The sequence below is a fragment of the Glycine soja genome, chromosome 20 (genome assembly GCF_004193775.1).
Source record: "Glycine soja cultivar W05 chromosome 20, ASM419377v2, whole genome shotgun sequence".
Taxonomy (NCBI): domain Eukaryota; kingdom Viridiplantae; phylum Streptophyta; class Magnoliopsida; order Fabales; family Fabaceae; genus Glycine; species Glycine soja.
This window is the reverse complement of record NC_041021.1, coordinates 38,155,296-38,179,171: the sequence shown is the minus strand read 5'-3', so window position 1 is coordinate 38,179,171 and position 23,876 is coordinate 38,155,296. Positions and strand designations below refer to the sequence as shown.

Here is a 23,876-nt window from a genome sequence, read left to right as displayed (position 1 = left end):
ATTAATTATTTTTATTAAATGCGTATGAGTCTCAATTAAAAATAAATATTTTTTAAAATTATTTTTCATTAAAATTTAATCTTATTAAAGAAATGATATTTTGAAAATAATTTTATTGTTTATATTCAAAGTGGGAAAAAATAGTTGCTAGTAACACTTCACAAGGGTAAGAAAGGAACATATAATGATGTTTTGATTTGTAAAGTGGAAAACAAAACACCTGATAGTTGATTGGGTGAGGGGGTGAATGACACTGTTTGTCTGAAATTCAGCGGAGGCAGAGTGTACTGTACTGTTACCATTTAGGGTCACTGACATGGAAAAGGCAAAAAAGTATTCTGAAACTCTATGTGCTGTGTTTGGCCAACTTGGGTTGGGTTGAGTGAGGTCCTTCTTCTCTTCCCTTCTGTTGTTGCATGCAGTGGCTGGCTGGTCCTGGTCCTGGTCCTTCCCAAAGGTTACATCACTCACTATGAAGGGTAATTTCGTCATCTCATTATAAAGTGGGAAAAATCACAATCAGAAAACCCAAGAAAGGACCTAATCCAACCACTATGGATAAACAAATCACAAAGGAATTTTTTTAGATAATCAGAGTGAAACCAAGAGACAGCTGAATTCTAGACCGTGGATCCTGTGGAAACAAAATCACTGTCACCTTTTTCCTGAGATATTACCATGGAATAGAATAGAATAAAGTGAAATGTGTGCTTTTCGGGAATTATGAGGTCTTTTGACAGGGATAGTTAATAATATTATTATGAAGGTTTTTTTTTAAATTCATTTTGTTCAAGACAGTTTTTATTCCATTTCTTTGCTTTGCTGTCTTTTCTTTAAATTTTATTAATAAAAATGTCAGGGAAGTTATTATTATTTCAAATAATGACAGCTTAACCATAAAGAATTAAGATTTTTGACATTGATATTTACTAGAGATCATAAAGTCAAATTTTGTGAGTCATATACGGGTCAAGTTTATTCCAGGACTACTACAACTTTAAGCATCTAGTCTAACTACTTCATATAGTAGCCGCCTTATCTTTTAAATACCGAGTAATAGTATAGTAGATTTTTATTTGTTTTTAATTGGAGAGAGATTATTGTTAGATATTTGGCTATGATATATCTAGTCGGATCTATCCCCTAAAATGAGTTTACTCATCTAATATTTTTTTTTTCAAATCTCTTGCAAGTTTCTAAACAATACTATTCATGTGCTTTTATTTTTTGAAGAAAAAAAATCATAGAACTAATTAATAGAAACTCAAGAAGTTTTACATTCAAACAAATTAACAAATAATAAATTATAGTGCTAAGGTTACTTAAATTCGAATGCTTAATCTGACCTCGTTTCCTTAATATATATACACAAAATAAACACGGGAGAGTAAAATTCACTTCGACCTCACACTTTTTTTTTTTTAAAAAAAAAAGAAGATTTTATTCCTTAAGTAGTCAAACCAATTACAAGCATATAAACAGACCAACAAAGCTCCGGTTCAGACACCTAATTTCTAGATTTATAATCCATATGGAAGTTGGTGATGTTATGGTGTTGCTGATGTGGCTATTAATCTTAATTAAGATCAATCAAGCTGTGTTAATTTATTTTTAGGTTGATCAATGAGAAGGGACCCTAAAACAAATAAAATAAATTTTATGTAATGAAGTCCCAATCATCGTTTTCTTTGTTGGTTTCTATTTTGTTGCTTTTCTTTTAGACAAAGATCCAAAGTACAAAAAACCAAATGAAAAAACTTAAAGAATTAAGGTGTGTAATATAAAAGGATAAGAGCCTGCATCCATAACAGTACTGATCTCTGCTTAGTCTTTAAGTCTTTAAAATAATCAAGCACAGGATACAAAAACAATCAATCAAAATAACTATAATGCTAGTTTTTAAAACAAATCCCGTCTACTATTTTAAAATATCTTTTAGTTTAAAAATATATATTCAAATTCAAACAACAAACTTTATTCTACTCCTAGGTCAGCAACATACTAGTATAAGAAGTAAAACTAACAGTTATAAAAACATTGAAGAAAGAATCATACATATATAGAGATGTTATTAAACGCCAAGTACCAACACATTGCACACATAAATAGTTAATTGACATAACATTTGCAAGTATGTGATTTGAAACCCGTATATTTCAATCAAAAGAATTTGGAGACAAGGACTATGGTGAGACTCTTTTAGACTTTTTATTGACAACTCATAGTTCATGCTGCTACACGAAGACGAAGGTCTCCTTCATCAGATGGACAATATGATTTTCAACTGCAGCGGCATTTTCTTCTCACAAAACTAGCCTTGTCTTTTCTCATGAGTTTCTCTCCTGTCCTCTTACTAACTACAATCCAAACGCATCCCTCACGTACATGGCTATGTATTGAAAAAGGTCAAATTCTGTTTTGTTATTTGGGGTCAAAATGTTGTAATTGTAGGAGCTAAAGATCTAGCATATTAATGGGGGGAAATACCTTTTGACACTTCGATAGTTCAATTCTTTGGGGATGAATACAGGTCCTAGAGGACTCAATCTATCTACTATATACAAACTAAAAAAAACAATATATAGAAATGGACCCTACCCCTGAGTTGTCGGGTATTAGGTTGGGCTTATATAGTCTTAATGCGTTTGTTGGTCGAAACCCACATTTACGGACATATAAATTATGGAAAATTGTAAATGAATATGAAATTGGGGTGAAACTAGCTCACTCAGTTTAAATTAAAATTAGAGTTGACAAAATGAGTCTCCACACATGGTCCAATCCCTTGGATCAAGTGTGAAAAAATGATTCAATTTGATCCAAAAAATTTTATGGAATGTATTTTTGTAGTCCAATAGCTCTTCAAACAAGATTAAATTGACTCATTTAACTTTTTTTTGTCTAATGTTATATATATTTAAAATAATGGTGGGCCAAAATAGGCTTTGTTGATTTTGGACCTTTAATTCTTGAATCCAACCTAACCCATCAGACTGGACTAGATTGACCCATTTTTTGGGCTCGATATGAGCTAACAGGTCAGGCTCAACCCATTTTGCAAACTCTAATTATAATGCTAGATTGAACATATTTTAAATATACCAAAAAAGGTTGGTTCCACAAACTTACCCCATAAGAATGTGACTTTAGATTTCATTGTCGATATGAAGACTTTGTTGGTAAATAATATGCAAATACTTTTGTAAGCGTTCTTTGAGCCTTGGGGTTGTTTTGACCTTAGGTGAATCTCCAAAACCCATCTCACCTAAACATTCTTGAAAAAAAAACATTTCAAAAATATGAAATTCACCAAAACAAAGTTTGAAATTAATTTTGACATACTGAATCTAGTAGCATATTCAATACACAATGGTTTTTATATGTATTGTTGTATAAAGGGTAAGATGGAAATAACAATAAAAAAAATTAAAAAATCTTAAAAGATGATTTCCCTACCAAATTGCCATTGATCATCTTCTCTCACCACATTGATAAATTCAACCACCATAATCAACCATAACTAACTAGATTACAAACACCATAGCCAAAATTAGAGATGGCAACCGAGCATGGTGGGGATGGGTTTGATGTCCCCCGTCCCAATCCCCACTTCTGAAAATTGTACCCATCTCTGTACAAGAATGGATATCCCCGTCCTGTTCCCATCGCTAGAACATTGATTTTGTTTATCAATTTGCAATAGTTTTTTCTAAGAGAAATTAAAAAAGCATATGACAAATGGTGCATAAGAAGTGCATGTAATTGGTAAACAAAAAGGCATACATCTTGTGTTCGTATTCAATCCAATATTTTTATTCTATATTAAAACATCACCACAATGTAATTAATTAAATATTCCCTTCTTCTCAATTCAACCTTATTGGCTTAGAGTTCCTTTTCCTTGAATTTGTGCCAGGGAAAACAATTCTACAATTTTGAAAACACTTGGCACAACTAGAGCTGTCAAAATGGGTCAGCCCGGCCCACGTGGGTTGGCCTGCAACGAGTTGAGCTAAAAGTGGGTTAGTCCAACTCGGCCCACTTTTGTGTGGGCTAAAAAATGTCAGCCCGGCCCGGCCCATCACGGATTGGTGGGTTATGCGAGCTGACCCACTTTTCTGCCTTTTTTTTGTAAAAAAAATAAAATTATTCCAAACAACTTAAAATAAAATCCAATATAAAACCAAACTAAATCAAATCCAAACATTCAATATTAAAGTGATTGAAATCTTCAAAATAAACATTCAATATTAAGATAATTGAAATTTAAATATCATCAAAAATAAACTTCTAAATTATTGAAATTAAACATTAGAGTCATGGACTGAGAAATCCAAAACAACTTTCTCTTCTTTTTCAACATCACCATTAATTTCATCTACAAAGACAAAAAAAATAAGCAATATCATTAATAAGTCAAATAAATAAAACAACACACATTATTGTTATGATTATTTTAAGAACAATTATTGTTATGCTTTTACCCATTACTTCATATTGATTATGTGAGTGAGAAATTATATAAATATGAAATTTACTCACATTATTGTTATGATTATTTTAAGAACAATTATTATGCTTATATGCTATAAAACTATACTCATATCTTTGATGATTTCAAAGTTAAGTTAATTATTTTATATTTTACTCTTTTTACTTATTTAAATATTAATAAATATGAAATATACAGGTTATAAAAAATATATGATAAGTTACTTTAATAAATCATAATATTTGATATATTGTATTTTATGATGATAACCCCATGAAAAGATTGATCATCAATATGTTTAATTTTAAAATGTATTCATAATACTTACAAATTTCATTTATAATGAATTATTTATAATAAATTATAAAATAATAAAAAATTTATTTTATAAATATTTTATAATGCAAAAGTTTAATGAATTTAAATTTAAATAATTATAAATTTATATTTACTATTTTCTTTTTAATTTATACACATAAGGAGCAAATCATGGAAATTTTCAATAGACTTAAACAATAATACCTGCTTAATTAAAAATATAATTAATTTTTTTACTCAATTTTAATGTAATTATATTAATACGATACTAAATATTTAGAAAAAGATAAATTTATTGATATATATATATATATATATATATATATATATATTAAATAATATTAAATACCAATAAAATATTAAGAAATTATATTTTGAAGAAATTAAGAAAGGTGCAGGCTTTGCGTAGTTGCCTTGCGGACCATTAACAAATGCTAATTCAATTGGGCTTTGCTATTGTCTGGACTTGCTCTATTACTGAATGTGATTGACACTTGGGTTGTGCTAGTTACCAAATAAAAATTTAATTTCTTAACAATTATAAATTTATAATAATAATAATAATAAAATAATATATTATTTAAATTTAGTGGGTTGATGGGCTGCCCACCAACGCACGGTTGAGCCACCTAACCCACAGGCTAATGGGCCGGGCTGAAAAGTTGCCAGTACCGTTTTTTTTTTTTAAATTGAGCTCGGCCCACCTCTAGCCCACTGTGGACCAGGCTGGCCCCACAGACCGAAACCCATTTTGACGGCTCTAGGCACAACACATGCTAATGAAGTGAAAACCCAATTAATCAAACAAATTAAAGCATGTTCACTAATCACATTCACAAAATATAACAATTAATATTAGCTTTATAAGATTATTTCAAGAAGAACATATAAACAATCTTAATTTATGCAAAATGACATAACACAAACATTGAAGATAAGAGATGTGATGACCCGGCGGTTGGTGAGTGGCGAGTGCGGCGTAGCCTAGCACGACGCAATCGTTCAAGTTTGTATGATGATAGGTGGTCGCACACATCAACCGTGTGAATGAAGGATAGGATCAACGTAAGACAAAGAGTGCAACGAAATGGAACTCAACGAAATAACAACACAACAATGCAACAAGGACTACCCTCAAAGATGCGAGATCACGATATGATTGTTAGCGTGATAGATGACTAGAGTGAGAGAGATAAGGGTTGGCAGCTAGTGGCGCTAATGACTAGTGACTGTGTCTTGAGGGCTTCTATTCGTACCTAAAGAAAAAATCACTCAGTTAATATGAACTTGTGCCCATACCTTATCAAATTGGGTATTCCCCATCAAAGTCGGGGTGGATACCCACAAATTTGGATTTCTTTGTCACCCCTAGCCAAAATCCTATAATCAAAGAGCTAGAACATGAAATGAAGAAGTTCTTGTGCAAATTATACACTTTCAAATCCAAAGGTACGAATGTGATGCTCAATTAGGCCTTAATTTGAGCAATAGAAAATAAGGGACTATAGATAAGGTTAAGGGTTGTAAGTGGGAGAGAATGGATTTGGTCAATAGTCCTAAAAGAGGACAAAGGATGCTTGGTTTTCTTTTTTTAATTTAGAATGTCATCCTTTCAAATTTAACCATCCAATTAAAAACTATAATATCCAATGGTTTACATTACATTGAATCCATATAATATTTATACTTGTTTCCTCCTTTGGTCCCATTTTGTTTGACATTTTGGTAACTTTCTCATTCTAGTTTCATTGTCATTTTATAATATTAAAGGAATTAAATATTTTCTTATTATATATCTTTAACCATTACTTGTAGAATGAGAAATAAAAAAAAAGTATAAATGAGAGAATTAATCTAACTAATAAGAAATTCTATCTTTTGTTAATAGGTATAAGAAACAAATTCCTAATTCTTTACTACCAATAAAAATAGTGAAATTAATTGGTTTAAGTGGTAGTGAGATATAGTGACATTATTCATAATTCAAGGAATAACTTTTTCAATCAATGAGTATGAGTTATAAGGTTAATAGACTTCACAATAAATTAGGAGTATAACTCATACTCATTGGTTGAAAAAGTTATTCGTTAAATTATGAGTAATATGGTTAAAAGCCTTCACAATAAATTAGGAGTATAAAAAGAAATTGGATAATAATTAATACATTTAAAAGTGATCATATATTTTTATAATTAAAAACAAAAGAAAAGATTATCATTTTTTAATATATAGAAACAAAGATAATATATTAAAAGTTTAAAAAAAAATGTGTAAGAAAAAAATAATTAATGACATGATACATTTGAATAGCTAACATTTAAGATTTGTTATATATATATATATATAATATACATTTAAAAGGTAAGTGTATCCTATGCAATAATAATGTATCTAAAGTTATGATAGAGACCGGCTAGTGTCGGTTCAAAACAATTAAATCCTACAAGCAATATAAGTGAATCCAGTTTAAAAGGGTTTTTATCGTTCACCTTGCAATAAATGTATTTTTGAAAACAAGCATTAACAAATTAAGGAATTAATAGGTAAAAAAGCTTAGGTCGTGATTTCTATAGTGCCAGTAATTACCTCCAATCCTTATTCTGATTGAACCCTACGATGAATGTCAAAAACTAATCGTTCATCTTAAATTAACAGATTTTGGTAATGAACTATTACTCGTCTCTCCCCTAATTGTTCATGTAAGGTTGAAATTAGAGAAAATGACATAGCACAAAGAAGAAGATGATTAAAATACTTTATTAATCAAATTAGAAGTACACAAAACATACTTGATCATAAGATGTTTTATAAACCCAATTGCTTCACACAAGTCCAAAATTGTAAGCAGTACGATCCTTGACCTATGATTGACTAACATATTCGAATCGATCAATCAAAAGACATTACAGAACAATGAAGCAATTTAATTCAATGGAAAATGATCAGTTAAAATAATTACTTGAGGGGATTACACACTGTTTACATCACATTCACAGCCCTAGATGGTAAAAACTAGTTAGCCATAAGCATAGTAAGACATGAAATTACAATCAAATACACAAAATAAAAGAGAGTATAAACTTTTACCAGTCGAAACCCGTGATCCTCTTCATGTTCTTATCATAATATGTATCAATATTATAAGTTACAATAATATTTTTAAAAACAATCCATTGTAAAATATAATTTTATAGATTATAATTAATATTAGAGTATTATATTTAAACTGGGTCCATTGAATTCTTTTATTTTTTTTTACATAAGGGTCGATTGAAAATTTTGGTAACTCTAACACAGCGTTGAAAGTCCATTTCATTAGTTATTCGGCGTAGCACCGCAATTCGTAAAACTTTTGTAATACTAAAGTTTTGCAATTCATAAAAATAATATATATATTTTTGTAACTTAAAAATAATATATATTTTTTCAACTTAAAAATAATATATATTTTTTAACTTAAAAATAATATATTTTTTGAAAGGAAAAATAATATATTTTAAAAATTGAATAATTTTAGCAATTTTAATTAAAATGTTTCTCCCCTTTCCCCCTTTCTCCTTTTACGGAAATATTTATAAAAATTATTTAACTTTAACTATAACTTGAGCAATGGGATATTTATTCATAAAATAATATTAGTGAATGAATTAGATAATTTTCATTGAATAAATCACACATGAATCAATTTTTCACTAAATTTTTAATGAATCAAAATTAATTATTTTAATTCATTTATTATAATTTGAATAAAATTTGTCCAATTCATTGTTATTTTTGGCACGGTGAATTTTATATCCACAAAAACAATCCTGTTTTCTACAAGGGGCCAAGCAAGTTAGCCTAAAAGGAGTTGGTATTCTCACCTGCACTTTGCTATTTGCACTCCCATATGCTTTAACTTTTTTGCTGTGCCCTTTCAACAGAAAATACATTTCTGTGGTACAAGTACAAAATATACAACATAAATGTATTTTTGTTGTAATACAAAAGACATACAAAATTCAAAATGAAAATACATTTTTGTGTACAAAATATTCAATTAAAACTTATTTTCATAAGTTTTGTTGTATATTTTATATGCAGAAATATATTTTTGTTTTGAATTTTATATGCACATCCTGTGTAATGGAAATACAATTCCAATTTTATGTGCTAAATACAAAAATTAAATTGTGATTTTGTGTGTGTTCAACACAATGGAATAATGATTTTGTTTCAATAAAAAAGCAAAATCTATATATTTTAGTTTAGCATATCCCATTAATTTTATCTAATTAAGAAAATTTATTATTATTATTATTATTGTTATTATTATTACTTCTTTGTTGATTAAGTGTGTGCAAATCAAAGATATTAAACTGGGTTTTTTTTCCGTAAATATATATTCTCTCTCCTATTTTTTTCCAATCTACACTGTTTTGTAATTTAATTTCCAATATACACTACTCGGGACTTTCTCTCTCCTTTTTATTTTTTTAATTTAAAATATTATAAAATATAAATATTATATTATATATTTTTTTAATTGGTTTTAAAATTACTTATTTATTAAATTAAAATTTATAATTTTGTTTTTATTTTTTTAAAGAAAAATATATAGATAAATAAAAAAATTGGATAAAATTAGAGTATAATTTTTTAGTTACTTTATATGTACTTTTGTAGTTGAATTTATGTGTTGTTGATATTTTTTTTGTTATATTTGTTAATTAAAAAAATTAGTTGGTAGTATTAAAATAAACTAAAAAACAAAGTAAAAATATAATTAATACATCTATCTTATATAATAGACATAAAATTTAAAAAAGTAGTAACTGCTATATTAAAAATATCTTTAAAAATATTTATTGAAAATATTTTTAAAAATATCTTTAAATAAAAATTTATTAAAAATATCTTTAAAAATATTTATTTAACAGTTTTTTTTGCTTAATTGATAAGAATTGATATTTTTATTATTTATGACTTTGAGATATGAAAAGAAAAGATTAAAATATCCAAAAGATATTCATAACCATTAAATATGAGTTATTTTTTATGATAAAAATATATTAAAAATATCTTTAAAAATATTTAATTAGCAATTATTTTTTATTGTCACCCTAATCAATGTCGCAAGTATATGAACGAGATAAGTGAAATCCTTATCCAAGGAGAAAGAGGACCGACAGCATGATCATAACAAAAACAATTGTCCTAACATATCTCAATCTATCTTAAGTTTTACCTTAGCCAAGTGTAATTGTTTAAGTATTTTATTAACAATGCAATATAATTATATTAAAAATATTTATATTAGAAAATTCATATTTTAAATAAAATTATTCACCTAAAAAATATGTTAAGTAAATTAAATAATAAAACAAAAATAATTATATTTAATAATATCATTTTCTTTAAAAAAATTAAAAAACAAAATTATAAAATTTAATTTAATAAATAAATAATTTTAAAACTAATTAAAAAAATTATATAATATAATATTTATATTTTATAAAATTTTAAATTAAAGAAAACAAAAAAGGAGAGAGAAAGTCTCAAAATAGTGTATATTGGAAATTAAACTAAGTAGTGTAGATGAGGAGAAAATAAGAGAGAAGGTGTATCTACGAAAAAAATCTGAAAATTCTAAGTAGTATATATTGAAAATTAAATTACAATAGTGTAGATTGAGAAAAAATAGGAGAAAAAATGTGTATTTATGAAGAAGAAAAAACCACAATAATTAAGTGTATCCCTTGCAAAATCTTCAACGTCTTAATTACCGTTATATTTTTCTTAATAATGTGATAAAGATAATTCTTGCTTTTTTGAATGAATTGATGTTAAATCATCATGAAACTATCTTAGAGAAATTATCTCTTGATTCAAACTTTAATGATTATAATAGAAAATTCAACTAATATAAGTGTAACGTTTAACTTAGATATCTTTTAGTTTATTTAGACAAAATTACCAGACACCACAAGATAGGATTTGAGTCATCTAAAGTGAGATGTAAAGGATAAACTACAGTTAATTTAAAAATTAGTAAAAAAATAGGAATAAACATAAAATTAATGAAAATTAAAACATACCACCGATTTTTATTCTTTTATTCTTGCTAGCTGATCATTCTAGTCCCATACATATTACATAAAAAAAATATATAAAAATGTCATAAACACATTTAGATGACTAAATTAAAATGTCGTGAACACATCTTAACTACTTAGAGAAAATATGTTTAAAGAAGTATATTAAAAAGTGGGTGATTACTACTCCTCAGAAAACCTTACTGTGTTACAATTTCATAACTCATGCCAGTTCAAGAATATTTTCCATAAGGGTCTCCCTTTCCCATTACCTCCATTTTGTGATTAACCTTTTGAAGTTTGAATGACTTGAGCTCCTCAATTAGATCTTTCAAATTGTTGTGAGAAGAGAGCCACCAACCTGAATTGTTTTCTTTGTAGCATCACTTAGAGTTTTGACTCTTCTCCGAATTTCTACACTTCCAAACTCATTCAAGTTTCTCCATTCTTTCGCCTCCAATTCTCAGCACATCTACCAGCAACTTCTCATTGAAAAACTGGTCTGCATAAATAGGCCAAGTCACCATTGGCAAACTTGCGATGACACTTTCAAACACAGTGTTCATCCCACAGTGAGTCACCACACCTCCAGTGACAGGATGCTCTAGTATAACAAGTTGCGGTGCCCAACCCCATATTAGGTAACCCTTGCTGCTTTCTTGCACCCTCTTCTCAAATTCTTCCAGAAAAACCCTAGTAGCCCCTTCATCAATTTTCCTAACCACCCAGATGAAATCATGGCCAGAATCTTAAAGTGCATGTGAGCTATTTCAACAAGTTGTGTGGAAAAGAACTTGTTCATGCTCCCAAAGCTCACGTAGAGAACAGATTCCTCTTTTCTTAGAATCAAGCCATGTAAGCAACCCTTCTTCTTTTCCTTTGCCTTCTTCTTTGGCATGTCCCCTACAAGCCTTATCTGAATCATCTTGGTTCACCCATAACGAAACCGGTCCTATGCTCCAACTCTTGGTACACATGACTTTCTTGTAATGCTCCTCGTAAGCTCCCTCAAACTCATAAAAGCTTTTGAACAGCGATCCTTAGCTCTTTTTATTCGATTCTGTCATCATCTTCTTTAAATGGGTGTAGCCATTTGGTGCTTTAAGCCAATCCGGGAAGCACAAAACTCTCGCCATCTGAATCTACCTTTGTCTGCAGTGCAAACTGTTCGACGCAGTTCATTGCCCAGTGAGCAACATAACTTGCACCACCGACATAAACCAACCTAGGAATTCCCAAATCAGCGGCAGCATCAGCAGTCCAAGGGTAGAACATGTCAGTGACTATGAAATCTGGTTGCATGTCATGAAAGAGTTGTTGGAATTGCCCTTGGAGAATGAACAGTGCCTCCATGAGTTTGGTCTACAAGGATTGAGGAGTGTCCGCGTTGATGGTCTCCACCCCTTCTGGCAAACCAGGCAGGGGTGGAAACTTCACAAGGTGGGTTCGAATGGATCGACCGCGAGTAGAATCGCTATCGATGGAGCTTTGGAAAATGGCGGCGTTTGCCGATATGCTAATTACCGTGACACCCACGCCATGCATGGCGAAGAGCCTGGCAATGTCTACTAATGGAATTAGGTGACTTGTTGATATAAAGGGAAGAAAAATAGCCTTCAGAATTTCAGCTGCCTCGCCAAAGGATTCCATGATCTTCAATATAGAATGGAGAATTTGTGTTTTTCTATATAGTCAGGGATAAAGATTGAGTACTATTCTCGAGAGTCTAGATAAAATTGATGCAGTCTTTGAGAGGCCTCTCATCCGTACACTAACAGTTTTCTCCCCCAGAAACTCCTTTAGTTCTTTCCTTCCCCCTATTTATTCCATGTGCCCTAAGTAACCTTTCCCCAACTAACTCCTTGCCGTTCTGTGTTACAATTGTTACTCTGGAAAATCGAAATAATACTTGTCCCCTTTTAAGTTGTCTATAACATACACTCTTTAACTAATTGATAGTTGTCTCTCCCCTTTTTAATTCAATCACCAAAATGCCTACAAAAAATATAAAATTTTGCACTTTTGTTGATTTATGATACAGAAATTGATATTGATGCATTGCTCGAGAAAGACTTATTGACTCTAGATGAGGCCATGAAGACTGCTAATGATGCAGTTTTGCTAGCTATTAAGACTGTCTCGGTTCTAAAATCTGTAAGTTTAATTTTCTAGTATACTTCTGGCTATTAGTTTGTATAAAACTATTCTATGGTTACTGATTGAAAGTTTTGCAGGAGATGCACAGAACATTTATAGATAGATTGAATGATGGCAGGAAAGAGGCCAGCTCTTCAGAAATTAATAAAGTAGTTTTCTATGATTTTTACCCTGATAGTTTCAGACCTTTTTAGCCTTGTTTATATTGTTCTTTAGAAAGGACCAAACTTGTATATCAATGTGCTATTTTTTATTATTATTATTCCAATTTTCATTTTTCCATTTCCTTTCACCCATGTGTAAATTTGATGCTGTTGTGTACAGATATTGGAATCCTATATAGAAGCAGGGATTGGATTTGGAGCTGCATATAACATCAAATCTTCAATTTTGCAGTCTATATTTGATAGTCCTTTCCTGGGTGTTGGTTTGAAGGTAACACTCATTTTCCATTTTCATGCATGATAGGTGATTTTTCTATGCTGACATATTACCCCTGCAATTTGTTCAGTGTAGTGCCTTTTTTTTTTTATTTTAAACATTTAGCTATCATTCTTCTGGTTCCTTTTCCTCTACTGTATAAACTTATTATAATCACTATTTTGTTCAGGATCCAAATAGCGTAGTTATATGTACTCTTGCGTGTTCAGAACCCATCAGGATAGTCATATAGGAATCTTTCTGCATACTTTCCGTCAAACAACAAAATACACAAGGGATATTATAATATCAACAATATATGACCCTACTGTTGAGCCCAACCTACTCATAACAGCAGTCCTTACACTTGGGTAAGTTTGATTTTTTAAGTGTTTTTTGTGGAATAAATTAATTAAGAAGATATTTTTATCGAGACAAAAAGGAAGGCAAGTTGGGTAAATATCTTGAAGATATTAATGTTTGTTGGCAAACTTCTTTTTTCGGTGTTAGGACTTACAAAACATTAGTGTTTTTTACATCTATAGATTGAAGTTCCTTTGATTTCGATGGAAGTAACCTTATTGTTAATGTTGTTACTGAGTTGAGAATACTTGAGATTGAGCATGATTTGTCTACTTGTGACTATTGAAAATTTAACCAGTTGATTTTATCTAAAGAGTTTAAATGACGTTTTGGTTGCTTAATGCTAGTTTTGATATGATGAACTGACATTAATGGGGCAGATTACTTTTTTAGATTTTATGCATATCTTGATGTTAAACACAAGCGTCAAGTTTCTTTCTCTTGTGTATGAACTGTAATGAGGTTCAGACACAAGCACTGTTTTGGTTGTGTATCATGTCAGATTTGCATCAATTGGGGAGAGCAGTGGGATATTGCCTGTTTTGTAATATTTCTTATCTATCTTAATGAACCTTCATATCAAAAGACATGATAAAAAATAGTGGGTTTCATTTCAAGTTGAAGATTGACTTACAATTTGAATTTGACTTACACTTTGTATCAATGGTGCCAGCAAATCAAGGTAAGAATGACAGAAAAGAAAAGATGAGAAATATCTTGAGAGTCAAGGCTCCCCCAAGCAAGAGAGAGACATTCTCTGCTCCAAACTTCCAGTAATTGATCACAATGATGATCTCAATAATCATCACAACATCCTTTATAATAAAATGTACACATCATGTAACACTTCGATCGAATCACACCAAAATAAAAAAGATCTAGAGACTATATAGGTATGAGACTGTATAACTAAGGATGACTTAAAAGAATTAATTGGTACTAATTATACCAATAAGATGCATCTATTTTTTGGTAGCCTATTACATAAGAACTCTACAATTAAGAGTGATTGGCTTGGAGTAGTTATGGGATGAATAACCTTCTGGAAAGTTTCCCATAAAGTGTGTGAGTGAGGACAAAACACGCTGAAAAGTCTTGTGTTGGTTTGTGGGGTTAATTATTGAGGTCAAAGCTAAAGCAATCAAAGCTGATTTTTGAGGTCTCGGAAAGAGCTACCTAAGGAGGGTTTTGACTGGTGGAGGGTTCTGACCAACAAGGATGTTGAGTGAAAGTGTCACAGGGTGAAGTGTCATAGTGTGAGAGCTCTCAAGAAGTTGAAAAACAAGGATGTTATAAATGATATCAAAGCAGACCTCTCACCCAATACGGTGTGGTTCGAGGATGAATCACGCGAAAGCTAATGGACATGTAACTCCCCGATCGAATCACACAAGAATGAGAAAGATCTAGAGATTGTGCAAGTATGAGACTGTGTAACTGAGAACGACTTAAAAGAATTAATTGGTATTATCTATATCAACAAGATGCATTTACTTTTCAATAACCTATTACATAAGAACTCCATGTGCTTGCCTTGGAGTAGTTATGAGATGAGTGACATTCTGGAAAGTTTCCCAGAAAGCATGTGAGTGAGGACAAAATACGCTAAGAAGTCTCGTGTTGATTTATGGGGTTAGTCATTAATCTTGGAAGTAGTTAGAGCTAATTTTTGAGGTCTAAAAAAGAACTACCTACAAAGGATTCTGATCGGTTGAGAATTCTCACCAACAAGAATATTGAATAAACTATCATAGTGTGAGAGCCGCTAAAAAGTCAAAAATCAAGAATATTACACACTATAGTCTAGTGACTAACTAACCAATAGCTAATTATCCCATCATCTACCGCTGGGGCAATAAACACAAGTGCTGCTAACACTTAATTGGATTTGGGCCTATGCTAATAAACCTTGAAAGGCTTATCCCATCTATAGGCTCGGTTCCTATCAAACTTCATATCAAATAACATGAGAAAAAATAGTGGGTTTCATTTCAAGTGTTGGAGATTGACTTACAATTTGAATTCAAAAATGTAGCGAGTTTTCTAGCTAGCTAAGAAAAGAAATTGATTTTGGTTTGTGTATCTATCCAGTTATTAGTAATGGCTGCATTGATCTTGTATACCAAATTTCGAAATTGGATGATAATTGTGTCTCGTTGATTAAGCAATCATATAGTTGATATAAATTTTGAAAGTACAGTATCGTATATGATATATGGATTGCACAATAATCTTTGACAGTATATTAGACAAAATCCTATCAGTGAATTGTATGGTAATTGCGGATATTGATTATGCAGGGTTGGTTTTATTTTCACACTGGTGGCTAATGGTGGGGGCGATTCTACACGAAGTCTGGTGATGCCTTCTTTGGCAATTCCAAAGATGGATGGAGACATGGCCAGTTTCTCTGCATTAATGCGAATGGGACAAGGTTGGTAGTCCTGTTAGTCTCTCTCTCTCAATTAAAGCTTGGGCAGTCCTACCAACTCTATTGTCAACATATGCTTTTTAATTTTATAGACATGCTGATTATGTTTCCTCCTAAAACAACATATATATGCCCACTATTTAGGTTTGCTTTCTGTCAGATATGATGCTTATTAGATTAATAGATTACAGAGGAAAGAGAAATGTCGAATGGACCTCAGCTTCAACGTGATAACTAAGGGCGTTAATAAAAAAAAATATATTAACAATATCAATCAATTAAGCCTCTTTTGTCATGTATACCACGTGTTTTGTTCATCTTACCATTGTTTTCATATATTAAGTTAAATGTTTGCCTATTTTTATTGATATGACAACAAAGTCTTATCCTATTAGATGGAGTTAACTACATGGATCACACAACATTATTTGATACGGTTTTATTGATAAAAATATATATTTTGTATAATTGAGGTCATCATTCGGAACTGAATATTCGGTTATAAGAAGTCAATAAGAAAGTAAACATGCAATGTCACAAACATGGGTTAAACTTTCTTCATTGCATATTTGAAATGTCAATCTTAAATCTTCCACCTTTTTTATATAAGGTGGACATACCATGCCTGTATGATTGCTTGTCACCAAATTGACTTGTGTGCAACTGGCATATCAACAGGTACACTGAAATTTGGGAACATGGTGTTCTTGTAGATAGCAAGTATTTAGACAGATAACTGTAGCTGACAAATAAGGTGCCCAAAATTTTGTAATTACTGTGAATTTTAGTCTTTTTCTCGATTTTTATTACTGTTTTATACTTCTCTTTTTATGTTGTATAATGGCTGTTTTTGTTGACAAGCTGTGTTTTGTGGTCTGTTATTTTGCCACGAAGCTAATCTACCCCTTTAGCTTATTTTTCCCACCTATTCTTATAGAATCCATATGTCGAATTTCTTAAGAACTATGAATCCCATTCTGTTTGAGTAGATGTATAAAGCAAATTCAATCGTTGCTTGTATTAGTTTTAACATATGAAACATGGTATCTTGAAGCTTTAGTATACTATATAGCTTACCTGGTCCGTTTTACAACCTAATAAATATCAAAATGATGTTCTGAAACATATTACTGGCATGAGACTATTTTAACGATCGATCAGGAGTTTCATGCCATATAAGCAGTTAAAGAGACCTAGCTACTCAAACTGGCTAGTTCCATGTGCATGGTGTCAAATGCCACAAAATTGGTGTGTATTGATCAATTCACATACTCCTTTTTTTTCTTTTGTAGACAAAACCATGTATTACACGAAAGAAAAATTAAAATAAGATTATGAAGGTGATTCAACTTTAATTAGTTTGGTTAATTATCGTTTTAACTTCAATGATGTTATATCTTACATACAAGCAAACAAAATAATAAATAAAGGTAGTCCATGTTGATTTTGACAACGAGTGGAGTATAATTTAATTTATAATATAGGAATAAATACATCGTCATTAAATATTTAAAGTAGTTTTATTTTTTGAATATATTTTATAGTTACTTTATCTACAAAATTTAATTCATTTTATAGTTATTCTGCAGTAAGATAGGATTAAAAAAATCAAAAAATAACAAGAATTTTATTGGAAGAAAAATTTCACTCCTGCAACTATAACCAGAAGAAAAAAGAGAGATACAAGATAAAATAAATAGTAATGAAGAGCTAAGAAAGAAAACAAGTTAGAAAGGTGTACATAACTCTGAATCTACCTGAAGCGGACACGATTCGATACAAAAGCCAGCCATATTTCAAAATAACCGTAAATTCAACTATATTTAGGAGAAGTTTTATTTATACAATAAAATTTTATAACCTTTTTTTATAAGAAAAAGGATTATCAACACATTCTTTGTCAACCCTTCCTTTATAGTTAAAATTTATTAAAAACTGTAAAATTAGAATAAAAATACAAAATAAAATAAATAATAATGAAGAAAATTACTAAAGAAAACAAGTTTAAAAAGTGTGCATAACACTGAATCTATCTAATTAGAAGTGGACATGATTTGAGATGAAAGCCTATATAGATAAATTTCTCGAGAAATACTTATAGAAAAAGAAAATGAAAAAAAAATATATATTTTCATAAGTTAAAAATAAGTTTTTGAATAAAATAATATGAAATAACTTTTACAGATTAATTTATACACTTAATTTATGGAAAAATTTATTTCATTTTTTTCCTATAAATGCTTATTGAAAATTTATTCAACCATAACCAAACTTCAAATAAGTATAAATTCAACCATATTTACTAGAGAAGTTTTACAAATATGAGATGATAGAAGAAAAATAAAAGATAAAGAAGAATATTGCATAATTCTGTAGTAAGAATAAGATATCTCGATTCAAAATACGAACATCATTCCGAAGGAAAATGCCGGTGGAAACCAAAAAAATACGAACTTCATCCATACAAATTTCTCCGAAAAATATTTTTAGCTGGTTCTCTTCACCACATTCATGTCGGACCCTCTCCGCATACCATCCCTCCGAAGTGCTACAGGATTTAAAAAACATTCAATTTGGTCAAAACCATGGACAGATATAAGTCACTAACAGCAAAATTGGTAATTAGTAATTGCGTTACAGAGCAAAGAAAGGGAAGCGGGGCAATGGTTCAAGGCAGAAAGTAGCACTCGAATCAGCCATCAACATCACTTTCGAGTTTTGACTATTCTCCTCCGTTTCTGTACTTCATTGAGGGAAGAGAGGAAGGCACGGTGGGTGTTGACTTTTGAGGATCGGAAAATAGTTCCACTAGAACATATTACATAATGTTGCACAAAATTGTGCAAATCACAGAAAATTTGCACTGGGAAACACAAAAAATCAGCGAATTGAACAGTGTGTTACATCTTACATTGCCTAAGTGTACTTTTACATGAAAGGCATCTTCCATCAAATGTTGGTTTAGCCAAATTGATTTTCCTATTCAAATCTTTCATCCGAGAGCACCATTGAACTTCCACATTTAAGTCAGAGAAATGTAGCACATGCAATGAATACTTTATTCTTCAACACTCTTTTCTGTTGAATTATGGTGCAAGAGAGATTCAATGCTGAGGAGAAATTTCACCCCATTAAGAACAAAAAATAAAAAGTCATAAAGAGTAGTTTCAGAATGGTAAGCAAAAACAAGGTTAAATTATAAATACAAAGGTTTGAGTATATGGCCAACCTGCATTTCTGAGGAACCCTCCAGGAAACAACCGACAACCTCTTCAAACTGGTTGGCAAGGATAAATAATGTTTCCAATCCTGAAGCATAATTCTAAGGTCGTGAAGCTTGCTATCCATACCCAAGCAACAGTTTGCATGCATCGTACAAACTTGGTTTAAATCCCTACTTGGTTCACAAAGCCCACCAAAATTAGTTGTGTCCAAAAACCTCATCTTGAGGCCAATATCAGTAATGAAAGGATGAACCTTGATAAAGTTAAGGACATCTTGATCATGGTATCCAGGATAGGTTTCTCGTGAAGAGTACCAGAATTTGTAAAACTCTATTGACCTATTATTGGATTTTACATAGTTGAACCCTCCGTTGGGTCTGTTCTGTACATCATCAAATCTACCTGTGAAATGATCACACGCTATCTGGAAATCTGCATCAAGGTGAAACAGTGGAAAAGGGTCCCTGAACCACATGATATCAGCATCCTGGAATAGGAACACCAAAATAAGAATCTAATTAAGACACTTCAGAAATTATCTAGATTCTTCTATGGGTTTTTTTTTTTTTGAAGTCTTGTCCTTTTTATATTTTCCCCTTTACTGAAAAAGAAAATACAGCGTAGGAAGATACAATAAGAACAGCAACAATATAATGCATAACCTAAACTTAACTGCAATGAAACTATGCGCTGATATGGTTGTTCCTATCAGTTTCGAAAATGATTTGGAAAATTTAGTGGACCTTTGCAAAAGCTTGGTATTATTGTTGCATCAGTTCAAATGAAATTCAGAAAAGAAAGTTTAGCTTCAACACACAGTCAGTGTTTACCACCTCTATACATGATGTGTAGAAACTAGAAATGATAAAAAATAATTGTTTGGTTTGAAAAAAACATTCTGATTTCACTTCCTTTTTCAATTAGAAATTACAATTTATAATTATCAATAAAAATTCAATTATTAAAAAATAGCAAAAAAAATGTTTTCTTAAATTAAACAAAAATTTACATGAGAAGGGGTTTTCAATTTTATATGAGCATAATAACTAAGGAATAGAGTTTTACATTAACCACTATAAATTTTAAATTTCCTTATCAAACTATACCAAAAAACAGTAATTCAAAATCCTCCCACAACATTATTTATCTAAGATGATTTATAATTTAGTTACAGTGGTAAATGTACCAAAATTAAACTCAAACAAAAATCCAGTATATTCCATGCTTTTGCCAAAAAGATAACATCCCATATGCATTGCTACAATCAATACATTATTTGTGAAATGCCAACAAATTAGCTCATTAATAGAAACAGAGTCAACTCATAAGTAACCCATTCCCTCAATCACAAAACAGATAAATTTTCCTATTAAGCATTATCATATGAAAACCAATCACAAAAACACAATAAACTTCACAACTTTTGAGAATGCTTCCATGGCTGAAAAAATTAAAACAACGTTAAGGTTTACACAAGTTAGGCCATGTGAGCTTCAAGAGGTTTAGTGATGGAAAAAAATAACTTACTGTGAACACAAAATTGTACCCCATCTCAAGAACAGTACGTAGGAAATCAATCCTTTTCCACATCATCATCAAGTAGCGAGGAGTCATAAAATACGCTTCTTCATGAAAGTCGGCTTCTTCACTAACAAGAGAAAAGCAATAGGTATGTATAACCTGACAGCGTGCAAATGCCTTTTGGTCCAATGCAATAATTACCAAATGATCTAAAAAAGTACTGGTACGATCTCCTATTCTAAAGCTCTCAAGGAAAAGATCGATGACTGAATTTGGAGCTGCCCATGCTTCATTTAACGTGGTCAAAATTACAGTTCTGTCTTTCATGGCAGCCTCATTCAGGATCTTTTCAAGTGGATATTCATTGCTAGTCTGCAGGAGAGTCAATTCAAAAAGAATGATGAATATGATCACCTTTTCAGACAAATTGCACACATAAACAACAACACTACAGCAGTGAAAATAAATAATGCTTCTGAGTGGGGCTGCAGATTAGCATCAAGATAATCTCATGGTAACATGGTAATAAGGTTATGGTTATGCTTATGAAACTGAATAAAACTAATGGATTTAGTGTTTTGAAATATTCATGTTTAGATTAACTTTATTCCTAAGACCAGAGAATGACTTAAGTATGAAAACACCGTCACTGTTAGCACAGGACAATCTATCTATATTTTGTAATGACCAACAATCCAAATCAACAGAGGCTACAAGAATTTATATTGGGAAATCACCAGCTATCGTTTCTAATCAATTAAATTAGTAGTTAATACACCTGTTTGCCCATTTTTTAGATACCAATACCTTATACATGCAGAAGTGTAAGCAACACTTGTGATTGTGAATACTTAAAATAGTGCTAAGTAAACTTGAGCGAATCAGATTATCCATCTGCCTGATCATACATATCAGGTGATAGTCCAAATTTTGCCCATAATTAAGTAGCTCGTCTTCCTCTATACACTATTCGACCAACAGGCTACAGCTATTCAACATGCAGAAATTTCAAAAACAAATAAAAAGCAAAATAATAATTATTTATCCTGACTCTTTGCCGAGTAATGGTTTCAAAAACATCTAATTAATTAAACTTGCAAAGATATCGATTAAAGAAACTTATAACACATAATTTCGGTCGGCAATCATTGTAATTGGTCCTACATTATTAATTACTCAGATTTCTGGCGTCTCTCGATATTATGCATAAAATACACTCTCTAAAACAACAAAAAAAAAAGTCCAGATATTCAAATTCTCAAAAGAAATTAGAGCTTCCATTGCATTTCAATCAGTAAAATAACACAGCAAAAGCCAACAAACAAATTCAAGCTAGGGCAACTAGAAGCGTAGCGTGTTTAGAAACTCGTTGGAAAGAAAGAAATCACCTTCTATAACTGTTAGCTGCTTAAACTCGCATGTAAGATGCGGAAAATTACATCCGATACGTGCAACACACACTATACACAAGGCAATGCAAATAGATAAGACAACGCACTAACTATGTACTAATTATGTACTAAAGAGACAATAAGATAATGCAGTACTTGAGCATACGAAAACGATGAAGTAACTCAATTCGCTGTAACGTAGCAGGAAGTAAAATGAAAATGTTGCGAAACGCGAGAGAGAGAGAAGAGAAGATATAAAGGAAACTGACCGCAACGGGATCGTTATACACCGACGGAAAAATGCGAGTAAAGCCAGACAGAGAATAAGAGGAATGGAAGCTGGAGAGGAATCGGTGGGAATCGACGTCTCCGAGGAGGACCAAGCAAGAGAGAGAAACGGTGGCGAAGAAGAAGGAGGCGGCGACGGCGCGCCGGAGGGGGATGGTTTTGGCCTTCCGAAGCATGTCGGCGGAGGAATCACCGGCGGCAAGGCGGTGCGTCGTCGTCCTCTGGCGGCGGCGCGTGAGAGGTCATGTTATCGTTATGGATGTGGATTGAATGAACAGGAATGGAAGTGTGTGAGTGAGTTGAAAAGGCTCGAGATTCGAGGTAAAATCCGTTACGAACGCGGAACGCATTCTCGCGTTACTTACTGTCTGAGGTGTGCACATTGCACCGACTGACTGTGACTGGGTAGGTTTCATTTTGTTTTAAGAGTTTTTAACCGTTTGCCCACGTGGAAATGAAATTTCACCATCAACAAAACCCTTTTTTGTAACTTTCCAAGGAAAACGACTCAACACTCCACCCAGCGTCTTTGTGCAACAATTCCCATCTATCCGACTTTTAAAGGGCATCATCTACAACCAGAGTTTCTCTGCGCATTCAATCAGTTGGTAACCAGAGTTTTAGTGGGAAGAAAACTTTCACTGTAAAATTTAATTAAGTAATGAAAATCTTATTTCGATTTACTTGTCTCGAAATCAAGAATTCCTTAAAAAGTAATTAAAATATGATTAAAAATGTGAGAAAGTTGATTGTGTAATTGAAGGGAGTTATTTTGATAATTTCATTCAAACACATAAGATTGGAAAGCGCCCGGGAAACAAGGTATTTTTTTTTACAACAATCAAAGTACTAGTTGACATGAATGCGGATAGAGAAGTTATACAAAGATAGCAACTAGTATCAGATTAATATATTTAGGAATATCATTGTACACTTGTCAAAATTATATCATTTGACTGATAGTATTAGAAGTCTATAAATAAAAGCCAATTTTGGGAAATTGAAACACTATAAGTTAATTCCTCAAACACTCTACCATAAAAAATTGGCTATAAGTTCGGTCGGTGCGTATGTATTAAATTCTCATCCTTTATGAATTCATATTATTGCACATTTCTAAATCATTTATTCTTTTCCATCTTTATTTTTTTCTCAAAACTTTACTTTTCCAATCCTTACTTCTTATTATTATCAAAA

The 23,876-nt window shown here is 31.2% G+C and overlaps 2 protein-coding genes and 1 pseudogene across 2 annotated transcripts; 1 reads left to right on the top strand and 2 right to left on the bottom strand.

Moving 5' to 3' along the window:
* Nucleotides 1-11,107: 11,107 nt before the first annotated feature.
* Nucleotides 11,108-12,534, bottom strand: LOC114402988 (annotated as a pseudogene).
* LOC114402989 (protein ACCUMULATION AND REPLICATION OF CHLOROPLASTS 3-like) lies at nucleotides 11,140-13,943 on the top strand. Its single transcript, XM_028365699.1, has 4 exons — nucleotides 11,140-13,038; nucleotides 13,119-13,190; nucleotides 13,366-13,476; nucleotides 13,652-13,943. The coding sequence occupies exons 1-4, from the start codon at nucleotides 12,979-12,981 to the stop codon at nucleotides 13,712-13,714; spliced, it is 306 nt and encodes a 101-aa protein (XP_028221500.1). The 5' UTR covers nucleotides 11,140-12,978; the 3' UTR covers nucleotides 13,715-13,943.
* Nucleotides 13,944-18,811: 4,868 nt separating this feature from the next.
* LOC114402358 (uncharacterized protein At4g15970-like) lies at nucleotides 18,812-23,081 on the bottom strand. The gene is made up of 4 exons (XM_028364893.1): nucleotides 22,661-23,081; nucleotides 21,007-21,372; nucleotides 19,485-19,966; nucleotides 18,812-19,365 (listed from the first exon to the last, which is right to left on the bottom strand). Exons 1-4 carry the CDS (start codon nucleotides 22,853-22,855, stop codon nucleotides 19,314-19,316), a joined length of 1,095 nt encoding a protein of 364 aa, XP_028220694.1. The 5' UTR covers nucleotides 22,856-23,081; the 3' UTR covers nucleotides 18,812-19,313.
* Between the last annotated feature and the right edge of the window lie 795 nt (nucleotides 23,082-23,876).